Source organism: Papio anubis, chromosome 8 (assembly GCF_008728515.1).
Source record: "Papio anubis isolate 15944 chromosome 8, Panubis1.0, whole genome shotgun sequence".
NCBI lineage: Eukaryota > Metazoa > Chordata > Mammalia > Primates > Cercopithecidae > Papio > Papio anubis.
In genome coordinates, this window is record NC_044983.1 from 91,698,630 (window position 1) to 91,721,407 (window position 22,778).

General features: G+C 45.3%; 1 protein-coding gene across 2 annotated transcripts in view; it reads left to right on the forward strand.

The window, feature by feature from the left end:
- PTDSS1 (phosphatidylserine synthase 1) overlaps positions 1–22,778 on the forward strand; it is a 71,554-nt gene that overhangs the window by 44,185 nt on the left and 4,591 nt on the right. The window contains exons 8-11 of one of the 2 annotated variants that reach the window (XM_003902996.5): positions 234–346; positions 3,331–3,396; positions 12,089–12,188; positions 22,312–22,380. In XM_003902996.5, coding sequence (XP_003903045.2) covers positions 234–346; positions 3,331–3,396; positions 12,089–12,188; positions 22,312–22,380 — 348 coding nt within the window. The remainder of the gene's footprint in view (positions 1–233; positions 347–3,330; positions 3,397–12,088; positions 12,189–22,311; positions 22,381–22,778) is intronic. The other variant, XM_021942520.2, reaches the window with a different exon arrangement.

Here is a 22,778-nt window from a genome sequence, read left to right on the forward strand (position 1 = left end):
CTACGTGCCCATTCACCACCCCCACCACCTCTCCCTGGGCCTCCAATTGGTCCCTGCCCATAATGTACTGGCTGTTAACTAGTTTGAATAGCAACCCTTGGAAGACCACATCTATTCTCCGAAAATGCTTTGAACATACCAATTATTTCTAATTGTAGAATGTCTATTTAAAGAATAGAGGATTTTGAATTAGCATGAGGTACCAGGTTGACTAATTTCTCCGTCTTTTTCAGCTGACTGAGTTGAATACCTTCTTCTTGAAGCATATCTTTGTGTTCCAAGCCAGTCATCCATTAAGTTGGGGTAGAATTCTCTTTATTGGTGGCATCACGGCTCCCACAGTGAGGTAATTCTGCGCAAGCCCGACTGTCATATGAGAACATTAACTTGCTTTAGATTGTCCTGTTTAGCATAAGGAAAGTCACATAAACTAGCAGATTTTTCATGAAAATATCATCATAAAGAATTATACATCCAGAATATGAAGAAAATGTTTTGTTCTCAGATGTCAGTAACATTAACCAGACTTTAAAAAAGGGAAGCACTTGATCAACACCACACCAATAGTACTATCCATTATCATCAGATTCCTTTACAGTCTTGGACTGCTGATCTTTTTTCTCCTATAACATCATATTAGAAAAAAATAACAGCATAGTGATGCTGAGTTTTTTAAAAATGAGATTACTGGAAAAATGCAAACGTTTTTATGGTAGAACTGAAGTCATAAATGACATTATTTTTTGAATGAGGCTTTTAGCTTTTTCAGACCCAATTAATTTAATTTCCTTTTAAAAAGACCCTTCCTGCAGTCCTCCAGGACAACTGAGATAAGCTTGGGTGTTCCCGCCATTATCCTCTGGATTCATGTGGGGCCCTAGAGGTGAGGCTTATTCAGACACCATCCCTCAAGTAGGCTGGTCCCAGTGCGGTTCAAAGCAAGCATTTTCATTTGTTTCATTTTTCCTATTTAGAAACGGCATTTGGGTTTTATAACTAATATGGAATACTGGCATTAAAGAGTAGCAAGACCAAAAATCTGCCAAAGGTACAAATATAATCTAAGCAATTAAAAGAGTTAGCTTTTTAGAAGCTGTAAGATTGCTTATTTCATTATTTTTAATGTGCTTGCAAACCCCACAAGCAGCAGGCCTTACTTGCCAAGGACAGTAGATCCACACCTTGGTCAAACAGACCTTCCAGCCAGCACCTCTTCTTGTTATCATTCATTATTACCAAAAAAAAAACCAAAAAAAACCTCCAGATCCTGGATTCAACAAACCAAGTAAGACACGTCCAAGTCCTGAGGAGTTAAGCCTAACATTCCCATCTGTTCTTTTTGTTATGACCAGAATGGAAAAGAAGAGTGGGTAAGCCAGCAGCCCTTTGAAACTTCCTAGATCAGTGGTCTATTGCAGTCATTATCTCATAAATCCTGTTTTTTCTTAATGGTTTAGAGTCCCTATTTAAAATGTAATTTAATTTGAGACTTTACAATTTTTTCAGAAAAGATTCACTGCAGCTCTTTCATAAAATTAAGAGCAATCAATAAAGTAAGAATGGAAAGAAGTTTCTTCTTAGAACAGAATAGCAAATTACGTATGATTTATCATAAAATTTCAGTATTAAACATTCCAAAACAAAAACTAGACACTAAAAATCCAATGTTTTGAACTCTTGAGAGATCCTCAAAATTTTATAATACCCTATGGATTTCTCCACAACTCTCTTTGTTTAAAAAATCAGGCACTTCCTGTGCCCTTAACACTGTTTGAGGCAGTTCCCATGTAAGGAGGTTCTTTGACAAATTACTTGGAAAGATGGACGTGCTGCTAATGGATTTTAACATAGCCACCCCATTTAGCAAATGTTAGGTCCTAAAAGGAGAGTTTAGAGGCTTCAGTGTAAATCGTACACACCACATCTCCAGCTTCTTCCTTCTTTATTAGACTTTCACACGAATCTGCTTTGAGAAGATATTTGAGTGAACATGCTTTTAATCTGATAATATAAAGTACAATGTAAGGAAATGGGTCCAGTTAGAGGGTAAAGTAGCTAAAATGGTCAAGACATATTAAGTCATGACAATATGAAGTTAGAGGAAAAGCTACATTCTTTATAATTAGAATTCTTCACTCTGGTCTTTGGGGTGAGGAGACAGTAGTTTATGGATGAGCTTCAGGTATCTGTGAATCCCCTGAACTTTAATGCAAAGTGTTATGCCTTTGTCATAGCTTTCGTCAAATCCTCAAAGAGTCAGTGACCCCAAAAAGATGATGAGTTTCTGGTTCAGGGTGGCTTGAGTTTCAGGGGTACTTCCAAGACTCCAAGCCGTGCTGTCCCACACAGAAGCCACTCCCCACCTGTGGCTGTTGAGCACAGAGATGTGGTCGGTCCACAATGAAACGTGCCGTCCGTGGAAGCTACACACCAGACTTTGAAGAGTTGGGGCCAAAACAGAATATAAAATACCTCATTATAATGTTTTAATATATTTATTTAAATATTAGTTTAACATATTAATAAAATGGATTTTATAGTTCCTTTTTACTTTTTTTAACACGTCTACTGGAAAATTTAAAATTGCATTTATGGCTTGCATTACATTTCTACCGGATGGTGCTGTTCTGAGCCTTTCAGCACCATGTCATTGCCTGTTTTTTTCTGAACTTGTCAGTAACATTCCAAGTAATTGGCACTCAATGGCAGTGAGATATAGCTGGGGTCCCATTCCAGTTTCTGAAAGCCAAAAATCTGTATATTTTTTGCCTGGTTACAATCAGCAACCTTTGTCCTGGAGAGAACCAGAGGGGACAACCGATGGACAGTGCTGCTCACTCTCTGGAGTCACCTCCACGGAGCTAGACATGGAAACACCCACCCGGGCTTGCTTTGGGCGGGGCTGTGGAAGTCTTACCGCTGAATCCAGACTGCCTTGCCAATAATCTGGCTCTTTTTCGTTTTGTGTTTTTTTTCTTTTTTTTTTATAAGGCTACTCGAGTGAAGCAGTGGGAGTGGAAAAGGAACAAAGAAATCTGTAAATGGTTGTGATCAGTTAGTTGCAAACACCCTGGCACTCAGACCAGACAATAATCTGGCCCTTTAAATGATGCTCCCCCCTCCCTCCAGCCTAACCCAAATGCTGAATCTCTTACAGGAATGTTTCAGCAGGCACTGGCTTTCTCTTCTCTTGAACAGAACTAGACCAGGCAGCCTGACATGGGACACGGAGGGACGGTTTTTACATTCACTCTGTCAAAGTGATTTAATTATGTCCTGACTTGCTGGTCTTCCAGCAGCTCTCAATGAATTCCAACTTTGTTGTTTCAGACAGTACTACGCTTACCTCACCGACACACAGTGCAAGCGCGTAGGAACACAGTGCTGGGTGTTTGGGTGAGTAATCTGTTATTGTGGAGATTTAAAAACCACTTAAGCCCTAAATTTCTTTGGGTATTTCTTGACCCTGTGTTAACAGCCTTTCAGTATAATTTTTCTGTGAAGGCAGGTGGACAAGATTTTATTTATATGTATGTGTGTATGTGTGTGTATATATATACACATATATATATACACACACACACACACCCATTATAGAGAAGAAATTACTTTTCACAGATATTTAAACAGTACATTCTCCCAATTAAAAAGTAATACATGCACAATGATAAAAATTCAGTAAAGGATCTAGAAGGAACTAAAAGATCACCCAAAGAAGTCAACCATTTGGAGATAATTGTTGTTAATATTTTAGTGTCATTCCTTTCCATTTTTCTGTGTGTGTGTGTGTGTGTTTCTAGCTGTCATCTAGATTCTGAAGGGTGACATAGTTTTAAAGGCTAAAAATGTTGATACTCAGGTTAGATTTAGGAAGGTTCCTCCTGACTCCTAGAAGACTAAGGGCCATTGTCATTTGTTTCTCATAAGTTCTGTGTGGTAAGCTTGATTTTCTTACCCAAAGTGGTTGCAGCATAAAGGGTGATAAGATGGATTTGGTTTCCTTTGTTCATGATATAGCAGGAGGGAGGATTCACACATCTCCCAGATTTCTGACAGAGCAGAGGCAGCGCTCCCGCTTCTTGTGTGAGGGCCCTGTGTCCCGGAAGAAAGGATGCGGGCCGCTCCTTCTAAAGGATTGTCCAAGGAGGAAATGGGCTTTCCTGCATTTGAGCTCTTCTCTCCCACTCACACATTCTTTCCACGTGCATTTTGCTTTCATATTTAAAAGTCCTTAGCAAGGTCTTATTATTCTGCTGTGGAGTGGATTTCTTTTTCCACAGAATTGTATCGATTTACATGTTGAGGAAAATAGGTGGGTCAGAGAGAGAGGTTGTGTCATGACAAGTTTCTTTCTAATTGGACAACCATAAAACACCATCCACACGGAGGGAGAAATGGCAAAGGTAAACTCCACTATGGCAGCTCATGCCTGTAATCTCAGCAATCTAGGAGGCTGAGGCGGGAGGATCACTTGAGGCCAGGAGTTTGAGACCAGCCTGGGTAACATAGCAAGACATTGTCTCCACAAAAAGTGTTTTAAGTCAGCCAGGCATGATGGCACATGCCTGTAGTCTGCGACTCTGGAGGCTGAGGCAGAAGGATCACTTGAACCCAGGAGGTCAAGGCTGCAGTGAGCTATGATTGTGCCTCTGCACTCCCACCCGGATGACAGAGCAAGACCTTGTCTTTCTCCCTCTTTTTTTTTTTTTTTTTAAGAAAAAAAAGGAAAAAAGTAAGCTATGCCGAAGAGTGATAAACACTGCCCCAGAAAGTTGTGGCTTGTTTGAAAGTGATTAAAATATAGTGAAATGTAAAGGAGGGATCATTGGGCTAACTTAGTGTGCTTTACTGAGAATTGAGAACCCCCGGAACAGTGTGATATCAAGATTGATGAATCTTGTGAGAACCAGTGAGCTGTGCTGAAAAATAATAAAGCCCACCTCATAAATCACACCCAGTGGATCCTCCTGTGAGTGTGAACAACCGTGAGAGCTGCCCCCTGCACGGTCCACACTGCCAGCTAGGGAAGGCGAAACAGGAACCACAACCTCCCGCTCTCCTGACCCCGGAGGCCACCCACTTCCTTCCTCTGCCCCAGCTCTATCTCCCCGACGTTTTGTCATTATTTCCTCTCCTATCAAAACAGAAAACACTTAAGTGTGTGGTTTCCTTTAATCACTAGTAGCTGCTTTATAACTTTCTTTTCACTAATTTTGGAATGATCTCAGACTTTGGTAAGGTGGAGAAATGAGAGGGAGCAGTGCCCTAAATAGTGACTTTCTGAATGTTGCCTTTTGGGAGGTGGAAGGAGAAAGGCAAAGGTCAAATAGGAGTACCTGCCTGGGGTTCTTTCCCAGCACTCCAACCTTTTTCTCCTGAAGAGGGTACTTTCTCTTCTATAAACATGGTATCCTCAAAATGTTTTTATGAATTACTTGCTGTTGTAGCTAAATACATGTCATCCCTAACAGTTGTGCCATAGACTGAGCTTTTAAACCTTTTATACGAAAGGTGTTGCACTCAGCAAAGAGAGGGCGCCATCCAGCAAGGGAATGGGATCCCTGACAGGGAGAAAGCAGCCACGTGGAAAGGTGGGCTCTTTCTCTATTTAGATGTCACATGGTATTCCTTCAGCTCGGTGGGAGTTTTGGGGCCAGACTGATGTGAACAAATTCCCCAGGTGTGGGGTTTATGTCATCTTTGTCTTTTCCCCACTCCACCCCAATTAGAATTGAGCTTCTCTGCCTCAAAAAGAGTATTGGCCCAGTTTAAATAGAAGCAGTGTTTTTTCGCCTGGTCCTAGGAGGAAGGTGGCCAAGGGTCTGCTGGAACAGCAGTGCACAGTTGGCTTTTCCTTTTCCTGGGAGTGTATAGGGTGGACCCTCACGGGAGAGTGAGCCTACCCTGCCTGAGGGCCCAGGACTGCATCCTGCCTCCCAGAGGCAGCCAGAGCTGCTCCTCACCTGACCAGTTTCCTCGCTGCCTGTTATCCCACCGCTGCTAACGTGTCCATCACAATAAGTTCCCACCTCTGCTGGTCTCCAAGGTCAGCTCCAAACTAGCCAGTCCTTTCTCCATCCTCTTCTCGGATCTTCTGTACAGTATCTGCCTTCTTGAAACTGTCCTCTTCCCTCTGCAACATCTGTCCTGGATTTCCTCTCACTTTTCTCTTTTCAATCCCCTTTGTTGACTTCCCATTCTATCCCTCTCTCCTCCTTACAATTTCTCATAATTGTGCTTTTGTTCTGTTGTTCTTCCAGGCCCATAGTTCGGGCTTTCTTTCTTTTTAAATTTTATTTCTTTTGAGACAGAGTCTTGCTGTGTTGTCCAGGCTGGAGCTGAGTGTCAGTGATCACAGCTCACTGCAGCCTTGACCTTCCAGGCTCAAGCAGTCCTCCCACGTCAGCCTCCCAGGTAGCTGGGACTATAGGCATGCACCATAGTGTCCAGCTAATTATATTTTAGTTTTCGTAGAGACAGGGTTTCACCATGTTGCCCAGGCTGGTCTTGAACTCCTGGGCTCAAGCAGTCCTCCCACCTTGACCTCTCAAAGTGCTGGGATTACAGGCATGGGCCACTACCCAGCCCAGACTGTCTGTCTAAAGGGTAGATGCAGCTATGAGCATGAGCTTCCTTCTAGGAAGAGGGCGCAAACACAGGGGAACAGGTGTCAGGAGGGGAGTCCCTTCCCAGCAAAAGGGCGTCACCGCCGTCCTGCTGGTATAGCTTTATAGTCAGTTCCCCTTCTCCTCATGACTGTGTCTGTTCATCCTCCCTGTATCTTGCCACACCCCATCCCCTGCACTCAAGTACACGTCCACTGACATCTCAGAAGCTCTGACAGTAGTTACAAAGCTTTTTTTTTTTTAGCAGCTGACCCCCTGTGTTCAAATGGCATCTTGCCCCAAATCCTACTAAGTATCTAAACGACTAAGCAGAACAGTTCTGGGTTTGCCACCCAAGACCCACTTCTCCCCTCCTTGCCCCGGGGATTCTTTGGAAGTTAGAAAGTTCAGAGGAGCACAGTAGGAATTGTTTCTATTGTTTATGCCACACTTAGCTCTTGCTTCCTCCAAAAAGATGTCTTTGCCCCCGCTAATCAGAACTAGAAGCTCACTCCTGAACTTGGAGAACACTTCATGCCATCCTGTGTGATTGTGTGGTCATTGAGCTAACATGGATTCACGTCTCCATCCATGTTATTGGAGGCTGGCCCCTGGCTGCCAGGAGAGGGGCTCACCCACCCTCTCAGCCGTCCAGGGATTGCTTGTGCAGCCGTGGAGCAGTGCGTGTGGGATGCAGCAGCCAGGTACCCGGCCTCCATGTCCCCAGCATTGCTGTGGCATCCTCAGAATCCACGTGCAGTCTTGTTGGCAAGCCAAAAACTCCTCTTCTGCTTCTCAAGTTTGGCTCACACACACTAGCCTAGAGCTTTCATCCCCCAGATTCCTACAACAACCCTGCTAGCATGCCTGCTTCACTCAACTCACCGAAGAGCTCCTGACTCTGGCCTCTGCATTAACATCATCTTTTTTCCCACCTTGTGGAGCTGGCTCCACAAATCAGGGGTGCTGGGAGGACGTGCGCCAGTAACCAGCCCTAGGTCAGGAATCTGTAGTGCCTGCTCCCAGCAGAAGCACCTCAGGCTGCCCAAATGTTTATTTACCTTTTAACCTTGCTAAATCAGGATACAGGATGGTGGATGGCACCACAGGGAATGGAGGCCCTGACTGAATTCCATTAAGCCACAATTTGGCCACCTAGCTTATCCTGGGAAAGTTCAAAGAGATTTAAAGTTGAACTGAGTAAAGGGACCTATTGCTGAGCTGTGCGGAGGAACCCCCAGTCCCCCTGGGGGTGAGGAGGTAGGAGGAGGTAGGTGGTCTCATACTGGTGGGCTTAATACAGGCTCCCACTGTGCTCAAGCCTTAGGCCTCAGCCCTAAACTAGCCGCCCTCTGAGTCTTGGTAGAAAAGTAATGTTAGCCTTCTGGAAGGATGCTATTGATGAGGACTCCCTCTAGTGGGCCAGAGGTAATGGTGGGGGCGGTTGCTGGCGGTTACAGGAGCCCATGTGATCGTTGGGTTCCCACCACTTCTCACCATCTCCACAGCCCCAACCTGAGTCCCTGTGTCTGGATGAGCGCAGTAGCCTCCCTGCTTCTGCTCTTGTCTTCTCACACAGTTCTGTTCAGCCAGCAGAAGGTTTTTGAATATTCATCACCATGCTGTTCACAATAGCAGACATGGAACCCACCTAGGTGTGCATCAGTGGTGGACTGGATAAAGCAAATGTGGTACATAGACACCATGGAATAATAGCCATAAAAAAGAACGAGATCATGTCCTTTGTAGCAACATGGGTGCAGCTGGAGGCCATAATCCTAAGCAGGAACAAAAAACCAAATACCGCATATTCTAACTTAAAAGTGGGAGCTAAACATTGAGTACACATGGACATAAACATCAGTGTAATAGACACTGCTCACTACTAGGGAGGGAGGAAGCGAGGCATGGGTGGGAAAACTACTTGCTGGGTACTATGCTCTCTACCTGGGTCCAATATACACATGTAGCATTCCTCCGTATGCAAAATAAAAGCTGAAAATTAAAATATATATATATATATATATATATATTTAAAATATATATTAAGCAAACTGGCTAGGCATGGTGGCTCATGTCTGTAATCCCAAGCACTCTGGGAGGCCAAGGCGGGCAGATCACGAGGTCAGGAGGTTGAGACTATCGTGGCCAACATGGTGAAACCCCTTCTCTACTAAAAATACAAAAGATTAGCCAGGTGTGGTGGCACACGCCTATAGTTTCAGCTACTTGGGAGGCTGAGGCAGGAGAATCTCTTGAACCCAGGAGGCAGAGGTTGTAGTGAGCTGAGATTGCACCACTGCACTCCAGCCTGGGCGACAGAGTGAGACTCTGTCTCAAAATAAAATAAAATAAAATAAAATTACATATATATATATATATGGAGAGAGAGAGAGAGAAAACCATGTTAAACCCTCTGCTCCAGACCCTCTAGGATCCCCTCAGACTAAAAGCCAAGCCTAAGGGTGGACTTCTATGTCCATGTTATCCTGACCTCAACTCAGCCCTTTCCCCTGATTCCTGGCCTTTCCTTGTGCCTTTCCCATGCCCAGGCCTCAGTCCGGGACTCTCCACACTTATATAATCCCATAGCCGACCCCCTCACCTCCTCCTAGCCACCTTCTCATGACACGTGCCCACACACACAGACAATGGCTTAGCTAAGAATCCTCAGCACATTGAAGCAAATCATATCCTAAAGTCACTAACTCAAAAGCACTGGTCTTCAGAAAAAACTTCAAGTTGGCCAGGCGCAGTGGCTCATACCTATAATCCTAGCACTTTGGGAAGCTGAGGTGGGTGGATCACTTGAGCTCAGGAGTTCAAGATCAATCGGGGTAACATGGCAAAACCATGTCTCTACAAAAATACAAACATTAGCTGGGCGTGGTGTCGTGAGCCTGTAATCCCAGCTACTTGGGAGGTAGAAGAATTGTTTGAGCCTGGGAGGTGGAGGTTGCCATGAGTCGAGATCATGCCACAGCATTCCAGCCTGGGCAACAGAGTCAGGGACAGTCTCAAAAAATTAAAAAAACAAACAAACAAAAAATTAAAAAAAACTTCAGGTCATTATGAGGCCAATGATTGGGTTCTGGCCAGTATTTTCTTAAAATGAAATAAGGATGCAAATTGTCTTATGAAGCTTTTGTTTCAGTGCGTGAGTGTGTGTGTGTGTGTGTGCGCGCGCCTGTATACTGAATCACAGTGAAAATTATGTTTCTTGCCATGGTTCTTAATGGGTCTTAAATCACAAAAGTTTGAGAAACACAGCTTTAGTAGGCCAATCAGCATGCTTTTAAAAGGGGCCTCAGGCTGTCTCATGTCTATAATCCCAGCACTTTGGGAGGCTGAGGTGGATGGATCATTTGAGGTGAGGAGTTCCTGACCAGCCTGGCCAACATGGTGAAACCCTGCCTCTACTAAAAATACAAAAATTAGCTGGGTGTAGTGGCACGCACCTGTAGTCCCAGCTACTCAGGAGGCTGAGGCAGTAGAATCACTTGAACCAGGGAGGCAGAGGTTGCAGTGAGCCGAGATTGTGCCATTGCACTCCAGCCTGGGCGACAGAGCTAGACTCCATTGAAAAAAAAAAAAAAAAAAGTAGGGACCCTCAAGTCTAGTTGAATATTCAGAAATCTTTCATAATGAACTCAGGGTGTTCTCTCTGGCTTATGGGTAGATAATCACACTTATGTCCTGGGCTCAACACTCCCAGCATAGGAGTTTTTCAGGAAGTCCCAACCAAAGATAAAATCATCCTTTTTATGTCTCCTCACTGCACAGACTGGAATACCAAACATGTAACTGCCACCTAGCCTCTTAATCACAGTCTAGACTTCAGAAGTACAGTGAAAAAACCTGGCTTCCTCCACTGAAATGATGCTTTCTCACATGTGGTACGCTTTGTGGAGCAGCGCTTTAAAGATTCAAGCCAACCACTGTTAAACCTTGTTTGGTTTGGGCTAGGGGAAAAGATAGCCGCAGACTCTCTAAAGACACATTCCGGAGACTTTCTGTTGATTTTGCTGCTTTGCTGACGTGGTTCTAACTCCAGGCATTCAGGCCTTCAGTTGTTTCGAGCCATCCGCACTGTTGATGATGGCAGTGACCACTGTGTCTGCCAGTAAGCTGGGGTGCCAAAGGCCTTCTTAGCCCTTCTTGCCATTTTTTTTTTGAGACAGAGCCTCACTCTGTTGCCCAGGCTGGAGTGCAGTGGTGCCATCTTGGCTCACCACAGCCTCTACTTCCCAGGCTCAAGTGATTCTCCTGCCTCAGCCTCCTGAATAGCTGGGACTACAGGTGTGTGCCACCATGCGTGGCTAATTTTTGTATTATTGGCAGAGATGGGGTTTTACCATCTTGGTCAGGCTGGTCTTGAACTCCTGACTTCAAGTGATCCACCCACCTCAGCCTCCCAAAGTGCTGGGATTACAGGTGTAAGCCACCATGCCCTGCCCCTTCTTGCCTTTTTAGAAAACATCTGTGTGAGTACACCATTCCTGGAATGTCCAGATCTTATCTTGAGCAAGGAATGCATAAAATGGACTTGTCTGAAATCACTATTCTTATGCTGCCTGGGATCTCATGGCCAACTGTGTCAACCTCACCTCATCCATTCTTACCTCCAAGTCCTGAACCTTTAGAAAAGCCCAATTTTTATAGCCATAAATGAAGATACAGAACACAAGAGTGGCTTTTTTAATGCCTTAAAGGGGAAATATGAAGTGTGTGGCATTTCCTTAAACAAAAAAATTGTATTTAGCACAATCTTTTACATATCAAGAGAAGGTAAAGGGTTTATATTGTCACCAAAAACGGGGCTATTTAATCTGGAAATTCTTAGAAGGCTGGGAAGGAATGTGATTAATGCCTTCAAATTATTGAAAGACTCCCTTGGAAGGGTCAAACTCACCCTGTGTGGCAGCCAGCTAGCCTCTTAATCACAGTCTAGACTTCAGAAGTACAGTAAAAAAGCCTTCAGGGTTCCTCCACTGAAATGATGCTTTCTCACCTGTGACATACTAGGGCAATGTCAGGACCCAGGGTAGGAGGTATAGGAGGCAGATACCAGCCTGAGACAGAGAAAAACTTTGTAACTGCTAAAGAGTTTGACCAGAAAAATAAGCCACCTTGCAAAGGTAGTAGGTTCCCTGTGCCTGAGAAGGTTCCAGCAGAGGCGGCGTGATCACCCACCCTTATAGCAATGGAGGGACTGAGTTAGGTGATGCCAGCGCCCTAGCTATTAAAATTTATGAGTCATGATTTTGGTCTGGGAAGAAGGCAGAGGTGAAAAATTCTTTATTATTTCCGAAGTAAATGCCGTTGGCTTGAACAGTGTTATTTTGTGGGGTACCTGCTACCAGTGTTTGGGGCAGAAATCATGTGATGAGTTGAACTTTTTGATTCAATCATGCATATTTTGGATAATGTGTATCCTCTGGTAAGACGGATTAATACTTACCCTCTGTTCTCTGTCTGATTAGGGTCATTGGTTTCCTGGAGGCCATTGTCTGCATAAAATTTGGACAAGATCTCTTCTCTAAGACCCAAATCCTCTATGTTGTGCTTTGGCTTCTTTGCGTGGTAAGTCATTGCATTTTACCCAAAGACATTAGCTAAACTCTCATAGTATTGCTTTAAACAGAGGGAGAAGAAGTTGTGTGTCAAAGTTCCTTAGAATTTCATAAAAAGATGTTCTGTTGTAATTGTCTGAGACTGGCCACCAGCCTAATTTCAAGAATAAGACACACCTACACAGTATCTGAAACAAGTCCCCTGAGCAGGTTACAGTCCAGTGCCCTCGTCAGGTATACCCCACGTGCATTTACTTCACTCATGGGAATCTGTCTACACGGGCTACACATTTAGGGACTGCCATGAAGGGACAAGGAAGATCACAGTGCACTTTGCTTTCTCATCATCATGCCGTATACATCTTAACATACATATCATTGCACATGGATTTATATATAAAAGGACATATGGTGATTCACAGGCAATAAAATATGTTTTGGAAGATAATTCGATCCTGCAATTTCTGCCTTCCAGGCCCATGTTATAACCCAAGTCTGGATATAACCTTCTACTCTGAAGGGAAGAGCCTGGAGGGACACTGGCCTAAGCCTTGGTTCTTTTGCCCTGGGGCTCTTCCCTCACCTTTCAAATGAAGTAAGATAGCACCCAGTTACACATTTTGTGACTGCCATTCTTTATTTAAATATTTGAAGTTATTATTTTGAAGAAAAGCTCTTATTTTATATTTAAGCTTAAGATTTTTCACTTAGTCTAGAAAATGTATTGGGCTTTCTAAATAATCATAGAACATTTCAGCCATGTGCAAGTAGAGAGAATAGATGGCCCCTCATGAACCCATCATCGGTTATTAACTCAGGGCCAATTGTGTTTCCTCTTATGTTGTACTCACGGCCCCAACCCCTAACTTATTTTGGAACGGATCCACCTTTAATATTTCAGGATGGATCACTAAAAGAAGCTCAGGATGCTTTTTAGGTTTAATGCAACCACCCTACCATTATCATATCTGAAAAAGAATTAACAGTAATTCCTTAATATCATCAAGTACCTAATCAGTGTTCAAATTACTAACTTTTTCTTAAAGCTTGTATTTGCTTAACAATGTATTTGAATCCACATTCACCCATCGTGATTGGTTGGCATGCCTTTTAAGTCTCTTAATCCGTAGGTTTTCCTTCTATCGCTAACCCTCTTTCCCTCGTAATTTATCAGTTGAAGAAAGCAGCTCTTTTGTCCTATAGATTTTCCCACAGTCTGGATTTTACTTATTTTTATCCTATCTTATAATTTAACATATGTCTTTGTCCTCTGTATTTTCTGTAAGTCGGTAATTGGATCTGCAGGCTTAATCACATTTGGGTCTAATTTTTTCTTTTCTTTTCTCTTTTTTGGCAAGACTAACCTTTGTATTTTTAATGTGTCTTTTATCGCCTTTAACGGGATCTATTTTTAGGGTTACTTGTTAGAAATCCTAACTGTGCCAAGGCACAGTGAGCCTGTTCTGTCCTGTTTCATCTTGAACAATAGAGGGGAATAATGATCTCCTTTGTATTTAAACTACAGAATTAATGCCCAAGTATATTTTTCCATGTCAGTGAGACTAAATGTAAGGAATCGGTTAGGGAAATGTGTCAGAAGTGCCCAGAGATTTTCACCATGCTTCTCTCGGATATATCTCTGGCCTGTGCACCTCAAGTCTGAATTGTAATAGGACCTAACTGCAGGGGGCAGAGGTGGGTGCCCTCTTCACTGGGTATCAGAGAACCACCTGCCCACAGGGAGGGTGAGATAGGCAGTACTCCCAAGACAAGACAGACAACCCTCCTCACCACAGCAAATCACAGGCCTCCCAGCTGCCTCCTTACCACTGGCCCCCAGGCAGCAGTGACCAGAAAGGTCTTCTCAGGCCACCTACCCAGGCAGTCCTCTCTGGTCCCTGTCTTAGTGCATTTTCTGTTGCTACAACAGAATACCATGGGCTTGGTAGTTTACAGAGAAATTAAATCACAGTACTTTATTTGGCTCACGGTTCTAACAGCTGGGAAGTCCAAGAGCATGGTACCAGTATCTGGCAAGCGTCATCCCATGATGGAAGGGAGGAAGGTGGAAGTGAGCATGTAAGACAGCAGGAGGTGGGTCGGACTCACCCTTCTTATCAGGAACCCACTCTCACAATCACTAACATACTCCTGTGATAACAATCCCACTCCTGCAATAATAGCATCAATCCATTTATGGGGTGCACTCCTCATGACCTAATCATGTTTTAAAGGCCCCACCTCCCAATGTTATTACATTGACAGCTAAGTTTCATCATGAGTTTTGGCAGGGACATTCGAGCCATAGCATTCCACCCCTCACCCCTGCTTCTCACATACAAAATACATTCATTTCATGCTAGTAGTCCCAAAAGTCTTAACTTGGCCCAGCATCAACTCCAAAGTTCAGAGTCTCATCTAAATCAGATATGAGTGACAGTCAAGGCACAATTCATCCTAAGGTGAATTAATCCCACATGGACACCACCACAGTTTCTGGCCTATACCCTCCAGAGTGGTAGCCCAAGCCACACCAAGGTCCACTTGAGCCACAGCCAAGAAGAACTATGCCAGCCGTGAGTGTGTGAAATCAAACAGGTCATCTACTTCCACAATACAATAGTGGGACAGGCATAGGATAGACATTGCAAATCCAAAAGGGAGAAACAGGCAAGAAGAAAGGGATAAGCAGTCCCAAGTAAGTCCAGAACCCAACAGGGAAACATTACATCTTAAAGCTGGAGAACAATCTCCGTTGACTCCATGTTCTGCATCCTGGCCTGGGGCAAGAGTTGGGCCCCCAGGCCCAGCAGCTCCACCCCTGTGGCTGTGCCGGGTTCGGCCAGTGCTTCAGTTCTTCCAGGCAGGAGTTGCACACTGGTGACCCTACAGTTCTGTGGTGTTGGGGATGACCCTGCTGCCACTGCTCCTCTCTGGTGGCTCCAACCGCACATTTCTCCTTGGCATTCTGCAGTGGCACTGCCCCTGTGGCGGGTTTTTGCCTAGTCTTCAGGTAGTTTGCCGCATCCTTTGAAATCTAGGTGGAGGAAGCCATGTCCTCCACAGCTCTTGGATTTTGCATATCTGCAGAATTAACACCACATGGACACCACCACGGTTTATAGCTTATCCCTCCCAGAGTGGTAGCCCAAGCCACACCAAGGCCCACTTGAGCCACAGCTAAGGCAGCCAAGGGGCACTCTGCTAGAATGTGGGAATAGAGTCCCTAGGTAGCCCTGGTCAGTGAGCCCATGGAGGGCTCCCCAGGTCTGTAACCAAAAACCATTCTGCCCTCTTAGAGCTCTGGGTCTGTGATGGGAGGAGCAGGCTTGAAGATCTCTGAAATGCTTTTGCTTTCAGGGGTCTTCCTCCCATTTTCTTGATGAATAGCACCTGGTTTCTTTCTTTCCGTGGTAATCTCTTTAAGAGTCATGTGGCCTTACCCTTAGTGTTTGGAATATGCTTTTTCACTCTTTACATGGCCAGGCTTTGAATATTCCAGATTATTCCATTCTGCTTCCCTTTTAATTATAAATTATCTTTAAGTCATTTATTTCCTCTCGAATTTCATTGTATGCAGCCAGAAGTAGCCACACAGTAGCCTGAATGCTTTGCTGCTTGGCTGTCTTCCACCGGATATCCTAGTTCATTGCTCTTAGGTTGCACATTCCAGAAAGCCTTCAGGCATGGACACAATTCAGCCACGGTCTTTGCTACTATATGACAAGGGTGCCCTTTACTCCACTTTCCAATCCTTGCTCCTCGTTTCCATTTGAAACCTCATCAGAATGGCCTTGACTGTTCATATTGCTACCAGCATTCTGGTCATGAACACTTAAGTAATCTCTAAGAAGACTGAGGCTTTCCCTCTTTTCTTCTGAGCCATCACCAGGATCGCCCATAATGCTCCCTTTACAGCAATACAGGCTTTTTCTAGCCTGTGCCTCCAAATTCATTTAGCCTCTACCCATTAGCCAGTTCAAAAACTGCTGCCACATTTTCAAATATTTGTTATAGTAACCACCCCACTTTTTGGTACCAATATTCTGTCTTAGTCCATTTTCTGTTGCTATAACAGAATACTGTAGACTAGGTAATTTCTAAAGAAACAAAGTTTATTCCACTCCCAGTTTTGGAGGTTGGGAAGTCCAAAAGCATGGCACTGGCATCCAGTGAGGTCATCCCATGGTGGAAGGGCAGAAGGCAGAAACAAGTGTACCAGACAGAGAGGGAAGTGCCAAACTCATGCTTTTTATCAGGAACCCACTCCCAAGGTAACAGCCTGAATCCATTCATGAGGGCTTTGCCCTCATAACCTATCACCTCTTAAAGGCCCCACCTCCTAATGCTGTTAAGTTGGCAGTTGAGTTTCAAGGAGAGTTTTGGCAAGGACATTCAAACCATAGCAGTCACCCAGACTGTAGGGACCCCTCTAATTTCTCTTTAAGTTTTAGAGACTTTCGGTTACTTATTTGACACTTAGAATATACCTCCTTACATGGGTTAGCCTTTGTGTCTGTGTGATTGTAACTTATTGAGGACATGCACCATTTCTTATGCTCCCATTGACCTCTGCTTCACTTGGTGCAGACCTCTTAGTCCGGGCTTCATTCACAGACAGTTGCTGAGTGCTCCTCCGTGCTGTGCCTGGGGCTCTAGCCACACAGATAGATGACGATGATAAGATTTACTGATGCCTACTATATGCCAGAGACTATTCTAAGCACTTTCATGAATTCCACATTTGATCTTCACACTTTGAGGGAAGGTATTTTCTTATCCCTCTTCTATAGATGAGGAAACGAAGGCACAAAGAAGCTCACTAACTTGCCCACGGTCACATAGGTAGTTAAGTGGCAGAACCAGGACTCAAACCCAGACATTCTCTGTAGGGAACTGCTCTTCATCACTGCCCTCCAAGGATCTGTGAGTTCAGATGGCAATTAGACATGCAAATTAATTATGTTAATATGTGATAAATACTATAAAAGATTGTGTGCATAAGGCTAAAGGATACTCAGAGCAGCAGACATGCTGGGGTTAGTGAAGGCTCCTTGGTGATAGGTGAGCAGGATTTTTAAGGGTTACAGTGCATGGCTGGCTTTCCCCCAACCTCCCAGGCCCCAGCTAAAAACCTGGAGGCTGCTTCCTGTCCTCCATCACTCTTCGAATCAGCAAGTCACTAAGCTCTGTTAATTCGACAGTATAGCTGAACTCCATCTCCTCTCCATTCCCACTGCCCCTGCGGCTGTCAGAGCACACATTTTCTTGCCGTTCTGCCCTCCAAATCCATTCTCCTTGCTGCTGTCAAAATGATCTTCCAAATTCAGAACTCAATCTCTTTCTCCTGCTAAAAATCATTCTCTCTGGTTGGGGGCTTGAGAGGGCACAATAACACAATCTTTTTCCCCACCTGAGTTAAAAAGTAAGTAAGAGATAAGCAAGATAGAGGAAAGATATGGGGATCAGAGTAGCATCTTCATTACTGAGAATTCACCTTTTGCAGGAAATGCTGGCTTCTTTAGAGTCACCAGTCAAGGTGTGACTCCTCCCCAGGGAAGGAGTGAGGGGTGGAGGGAAGCAGTGAAGCTTCCTCCACACAGGAAGAAACTTCAAGAAGGAAGAAAGCCCCCCACCACGAAACCTCCCAGATGAATTATGAAATCTGCTCGTGTGTTCAGGACCTTCATAGTGGGAGCATGCCATCACATCTGTCCACGTGTACTCTATTCTCAGGCTGCACTTATCTGCTGGTAGTTACCTAAACAAGTCATCCTTTCAGACTTCTTTTTCCCTTCTCATGCTGTTTTCTCTGCCTGATCTGAAAGACTTTCCCTGCCTTATCTACCTGGTGAAACTTATACCCCAAAACCAACTTAAACATATGCCCCCCATGAAATATGCTCTGACTTTCAAGGCAAGTAGATAGCTCCCTCCTTGGGACCAGTAGCGCTTTGTACGTAACTCTCAGTTCTAACCCCAGTGCAGTGGAATTTGTTTTGTTTCTATCTGTCTTCTCCACACTGCACTCCTTGCTCAGAAAGAATAAGTTGAAGTCATCCTTTTGGCCCCACTGTCTCAAGCACAGTGCCTGGTGCACAGGAAGTACTCGGCAGCTTCGTGGAGAATAAAGGAATGAGTTCAAGAAACAAAGACTTGTGACATACAGGTGACCGGTGGCCGGGGGACAAACATACAAAGACAGGAAGCTGTGAGAGTGCCCAGCGGCTCACGAAGGTGGTGACCTGTTTGAGGAGTGACAGTGAAGAGAGCGAGTTGGATGAAGAGTAGGACAGGGTCCCCTGCTCAGGAAGGGCTTTGCACGGCTGTAGTCAGAGCCCCAGTGATTTTTAAGTGGGGAAACAATGTGGTCTGATCTGTGTCTCATGGAGAAACACCATGGAGGCTGGGAGAGTCTAGAGGGAAGATGGGTTGGGGGCCGGAGGTGCAGTCAGAGGTGCTGCCAGGCCTACTTGACGAGTAACCGAAGCTGAACCAAGGCAGAGGCATTGAAGATGCAGAGGAAGGGCTGGATCTGAGAGTTGTTTAAGGAATCCGCTCAACACGATGCCGTTCCTGTTGTGATCACTGGGAGGGCACTTGAGTGCCACTCCAAAGGTTCTAATTAGTGCCACTGGGTGGCCACCGGTGCTAGTGACAGATTGGAGGATATAGGAGAAGCCCACTGAAAGGAGGAGGTGAATTTGGTTCAGGGGATTTGGGTTTGAGGAACCTTTAGAATTTACAGGTGGAAGTTTCCTGCTTGACGGGAAATTCTAATCTGTCAGTAACACTGGGAAGATTTATTTCCATGTTGGTGGAAATAAAATACTTGGGAGGAGCCCATGTGGAGGGCGCGGTTGGAGTCCTGGGATTAGGTTACGAGCTCGGGAAACATGCCTCTGGGAGAGGAGCTGACTGAGGCTGGGATTCCTTAATAAGAGGTCAGGCCGGGACGATGAGCAGGATTTTGAAGACAAGCAGAATCTCTGATTAGACTTACCAGTGATGAGACATGAGAGAGGGACCTGGCCTGAAAAGAAGCCCTGAGACGGGATGATTAGGGGTCTCCACTGCCTCCCTTTAAAGAAGAGCAGAAACAAGGTCCTGGCACTTTTTTTATATTCCTGACCTTTATTATAAAGAGCAAGATTGATCTCAGACTTAGGAGTAGAGGCGAACATTATTAAATAAGAGAGCTTCAAGTTACACTGTGATTTCTGCACCACTCAGAGAAGCAAAGCCCCTAATTACTCCTCTGGCTTGGTAAGAGAGCGCACACGGAGGAGCTTGAGATTAATGCAGAAGCAAAGATCCCGGGTGCTGGTTAGTAAGCTTTTCCAGGAGCGTGGTTGTCTGCTCGGCTGTCATTAATTTGAATGCTCATTACCATAATGTAGAAGCCAAGCTGGGGTCCTGCGCTCTCGTTGCCGCCAGCCCCCGTGGTCCTGGACAGCCTGGCTGTCATCCCATGTAGTTTCTTCTCGCTCCCCTGCCCTTTCTTTAAACGACGTGTGCAATTGCTATTTTAAATCTGAGCCTTGACATTTTCAGTGGGTACGTGCCTAGATTTCCACAGGTGTGATTGCAAACCTGTAAATTACCGGCTTCTGTTTGCTGGGACAAGTGTAAAATGGGCCTCTTTGTACGCAGGTGAAGTAGATTTGGCAATCACAACAGACCCTCTGTGTGACGATTGTGATGATAAGCACCTGTCGTTCTCCACTTGCCTGCCGTTTGCCGCTGGAGGGAGCGGCAGCTGCCACTGCCTGTCCTATTGGGCCTGGGGCTGGGGAAGGGAAGAGTCCCGCGTGCCTGCCCTCTGGTGGTCAGAGTTTGCAATGACACTTCTAGTGGAGGGACCCGCCTCCCCACAGCCCTCTGGTTTGGGGAGGTGGAACCTAACCCCCCTGCCCCCTGTGTGAAACCCAGAATGTCCTGTTTTGCTCTGTGTAAGGGGCCTAACGCATACACAGGCTTACACTCTGCAAATCATCTCTAGTCCTTCCCACTCTTTCCATGTCATGAAAATGACACACTTAATGTTGGTATATATAAGAAATCTGGGCAAAGCATTAAGAGTGTGTTAAAGGTTAGAAGTCATTTTCACTTTGTAGTTTTAATGTATTCATTCGTGGCCTAATTTTTTGATGGAGATGAGCTTTTTAAAAAATCCCTTTGGGAGGCCGAGGCAGGCAGATCACGAGGTCAGGAGATCGAGACCATCCTGGCTAACACGGTGAAACCCCATCTCTACTAAAAATTAGCCGGGCGTGGTGGCCGGTGCCTGTAGTCGCAGCTACTCGGGAGGCTGAGGCAGGAGAATGGCGTGACCCAGGAGGCGGAGCTTGCAGTGAGCCGAGATCCGGCCACTGCACTCCAGCCTGGGTGACAGAGCGAGACTCCGTCTCAAAAAAAAAAAAAAAAAAATTCCCCAACCTGTAGGTATATGCCAGTTTGCACGTGAGTTTAATAGGAAATGAACCAGTGGCGTTGCTTGTGCTTCTCATTCTCTCTCCACGCTGCCACTGTTCCTGCTTCCACGTAACTGGCACGGAAGAGGATGGCTAGCCGGAGTGTTGCTCTCCTTTGTTTTTTGGAGCTAAGATGGCACTGTGTATCCAGCAGCTACCAGGAAATGTCGCTGATAAAGGAACTGGGCCAAAGCTAGACTGCAAGCTGCCATGATGAGAATTCACAGCCCCTGCCTTCCCACCCTACCACCAGACTGTGGCCGTGAAGAGGGGAAGTTGCTGCTGTTCGCTGTTCCCATGATGCTTTTCGTCCTCAGAGATGGATACATGGATGGAGAAATAAAGCTATATAGGCATAAAGCCAATATTTGTATCAATAGCCATCCCTTAAACTCAGATCCGGGGGTCTCAAGAGACCTGAGTTCCAGCTCCAATGTTCACCTCTCTGAGCTTTCGTTCTTCTTCTGGAAAATGAGAGGCAATGAAGTTAATGGTCTCTGAGGTGACCTTTTGGATCTAAAGTTATGATTCTTAGAACTAAAATTATTTCCTTGAGAAGGTCCCTCCATGCTCTCACAGCTGTCCTCACAGTTGGTGCAAGATGATAGGGGTCCAGGAAAATGACAGGTGCCCAGGTGTCCACAGGAAATGCAGGGGTAGAGATGGAGGCTCAACACCGGGATGGCTTGATGTGAATGGGTTTCTAGAGCGAGGAATTTGGAAGGAACAGGCAGTTGCTTGTTTTGTTCTGGTTGCTTTGCTTAAAGTGGGGAAGGTGAGGCCGGGGAGATTCATGGCCCTGCTGTCCCTGCTCGCCCTCCCTCCCTTCTGCCTTTGGTATGCAGTCTAGGCAGCCGGAGACTTTTCCCAAGCTTTGATTTTTTTGACATGTTTTGAAGCTTTGGATTCTTGTCTATGCTTTTCTTTCCTTAAATTAGGGTATAATTTGGGGTGTGGGGGCAGGCCGAGTGGGTGGGGCAAGTGTGGAGTAGAGGTTGTCCCTGCCTCTGGGCACCCACAGGCCACACCCTCCTCATTCCACTCAGGGCCTTACAGAGCATCTTTATTTTCTCTTTATTTTCCTATCCATATAACCAAGAAAAACAAAAACTGGGGTCAGAGTAGGGTCACTGACACTCAAAAGCCTGGAAAAGCAAGGGCAGCCCTGTCCCACTGAGCTCCCCACCCTCTGCCCCCGGAGTGTTTGTCCTTGGGCCCTCAGGGGCCATTGTGACCTCTTCCCCCTAGAAGCTGACACACTGAGTCCTCTTAGCGCTCTCATGTGATGGGGAAACCGGGAGAGAATGGGCCCTGAAAATCAGAACTAGAACATAGAATCCTCTATGTCGTCTTCAACAGAACCCGCAAAGCTATCAAGAAAACGCATCCCACCATATCCCACATCTGAAAATGGTCTTTCTTGGTTTCTGATAGTAGAATCCCAGGTAGTAACTGTGGTCTCATCATAACCCTTGTTGTCAGAAGCTTTGGGTGTGCACCCTCCCCTTGAGGTCTGATCTCTGCCATGTCCAGCCGTTTTGTAACCTGCGTCCAGACGGCAGCAATGCATTGAGCCATCCTGCATTAATTCCCATTGAAACCCCGAAGTTCTGGGCAATTGAATTTTTTTGTGCAGTGTCATTTGTTTTTCTCTTCCAGGCTTTCACCACTTTCCTCTGTCTGTACGGCATGATTTGGTATGCAGAACACTATGGTCACCGAGAAAAGGTATGGAAGGAGAGGCAGGTTAGCTCAGAGCACATGCCTGTAAGGATATGGCGAGGCGAACACTGAGGTCAGGGCCTCCAGTCCTGCCACTGCAGAGACTGCATGTCGTAACTCATTCCCTAGCAGTTGCTGGCCCTGCTTGTGACTGCTCTGTTCAGTAGATCAATATTTTTATCTAACTTTTGTTAGATAAAAAAATGTTATGTTTGTTTGGAGGAAAAAAAAAGTGAAGGAAAGCCGTGGACTGGCTTTTGGAAGCTGGGTTTTCTCCCCAGCTCTTGAACTGTGTGGAGGCCTCTTCCTGTGTTCTGGCCTATGGCCCTTCTGGGCAAACGCTTGCCCTGACCTTCATTTAGTAGATATGAGGACACAATAGAAAATAGACATGAGTGACTTTA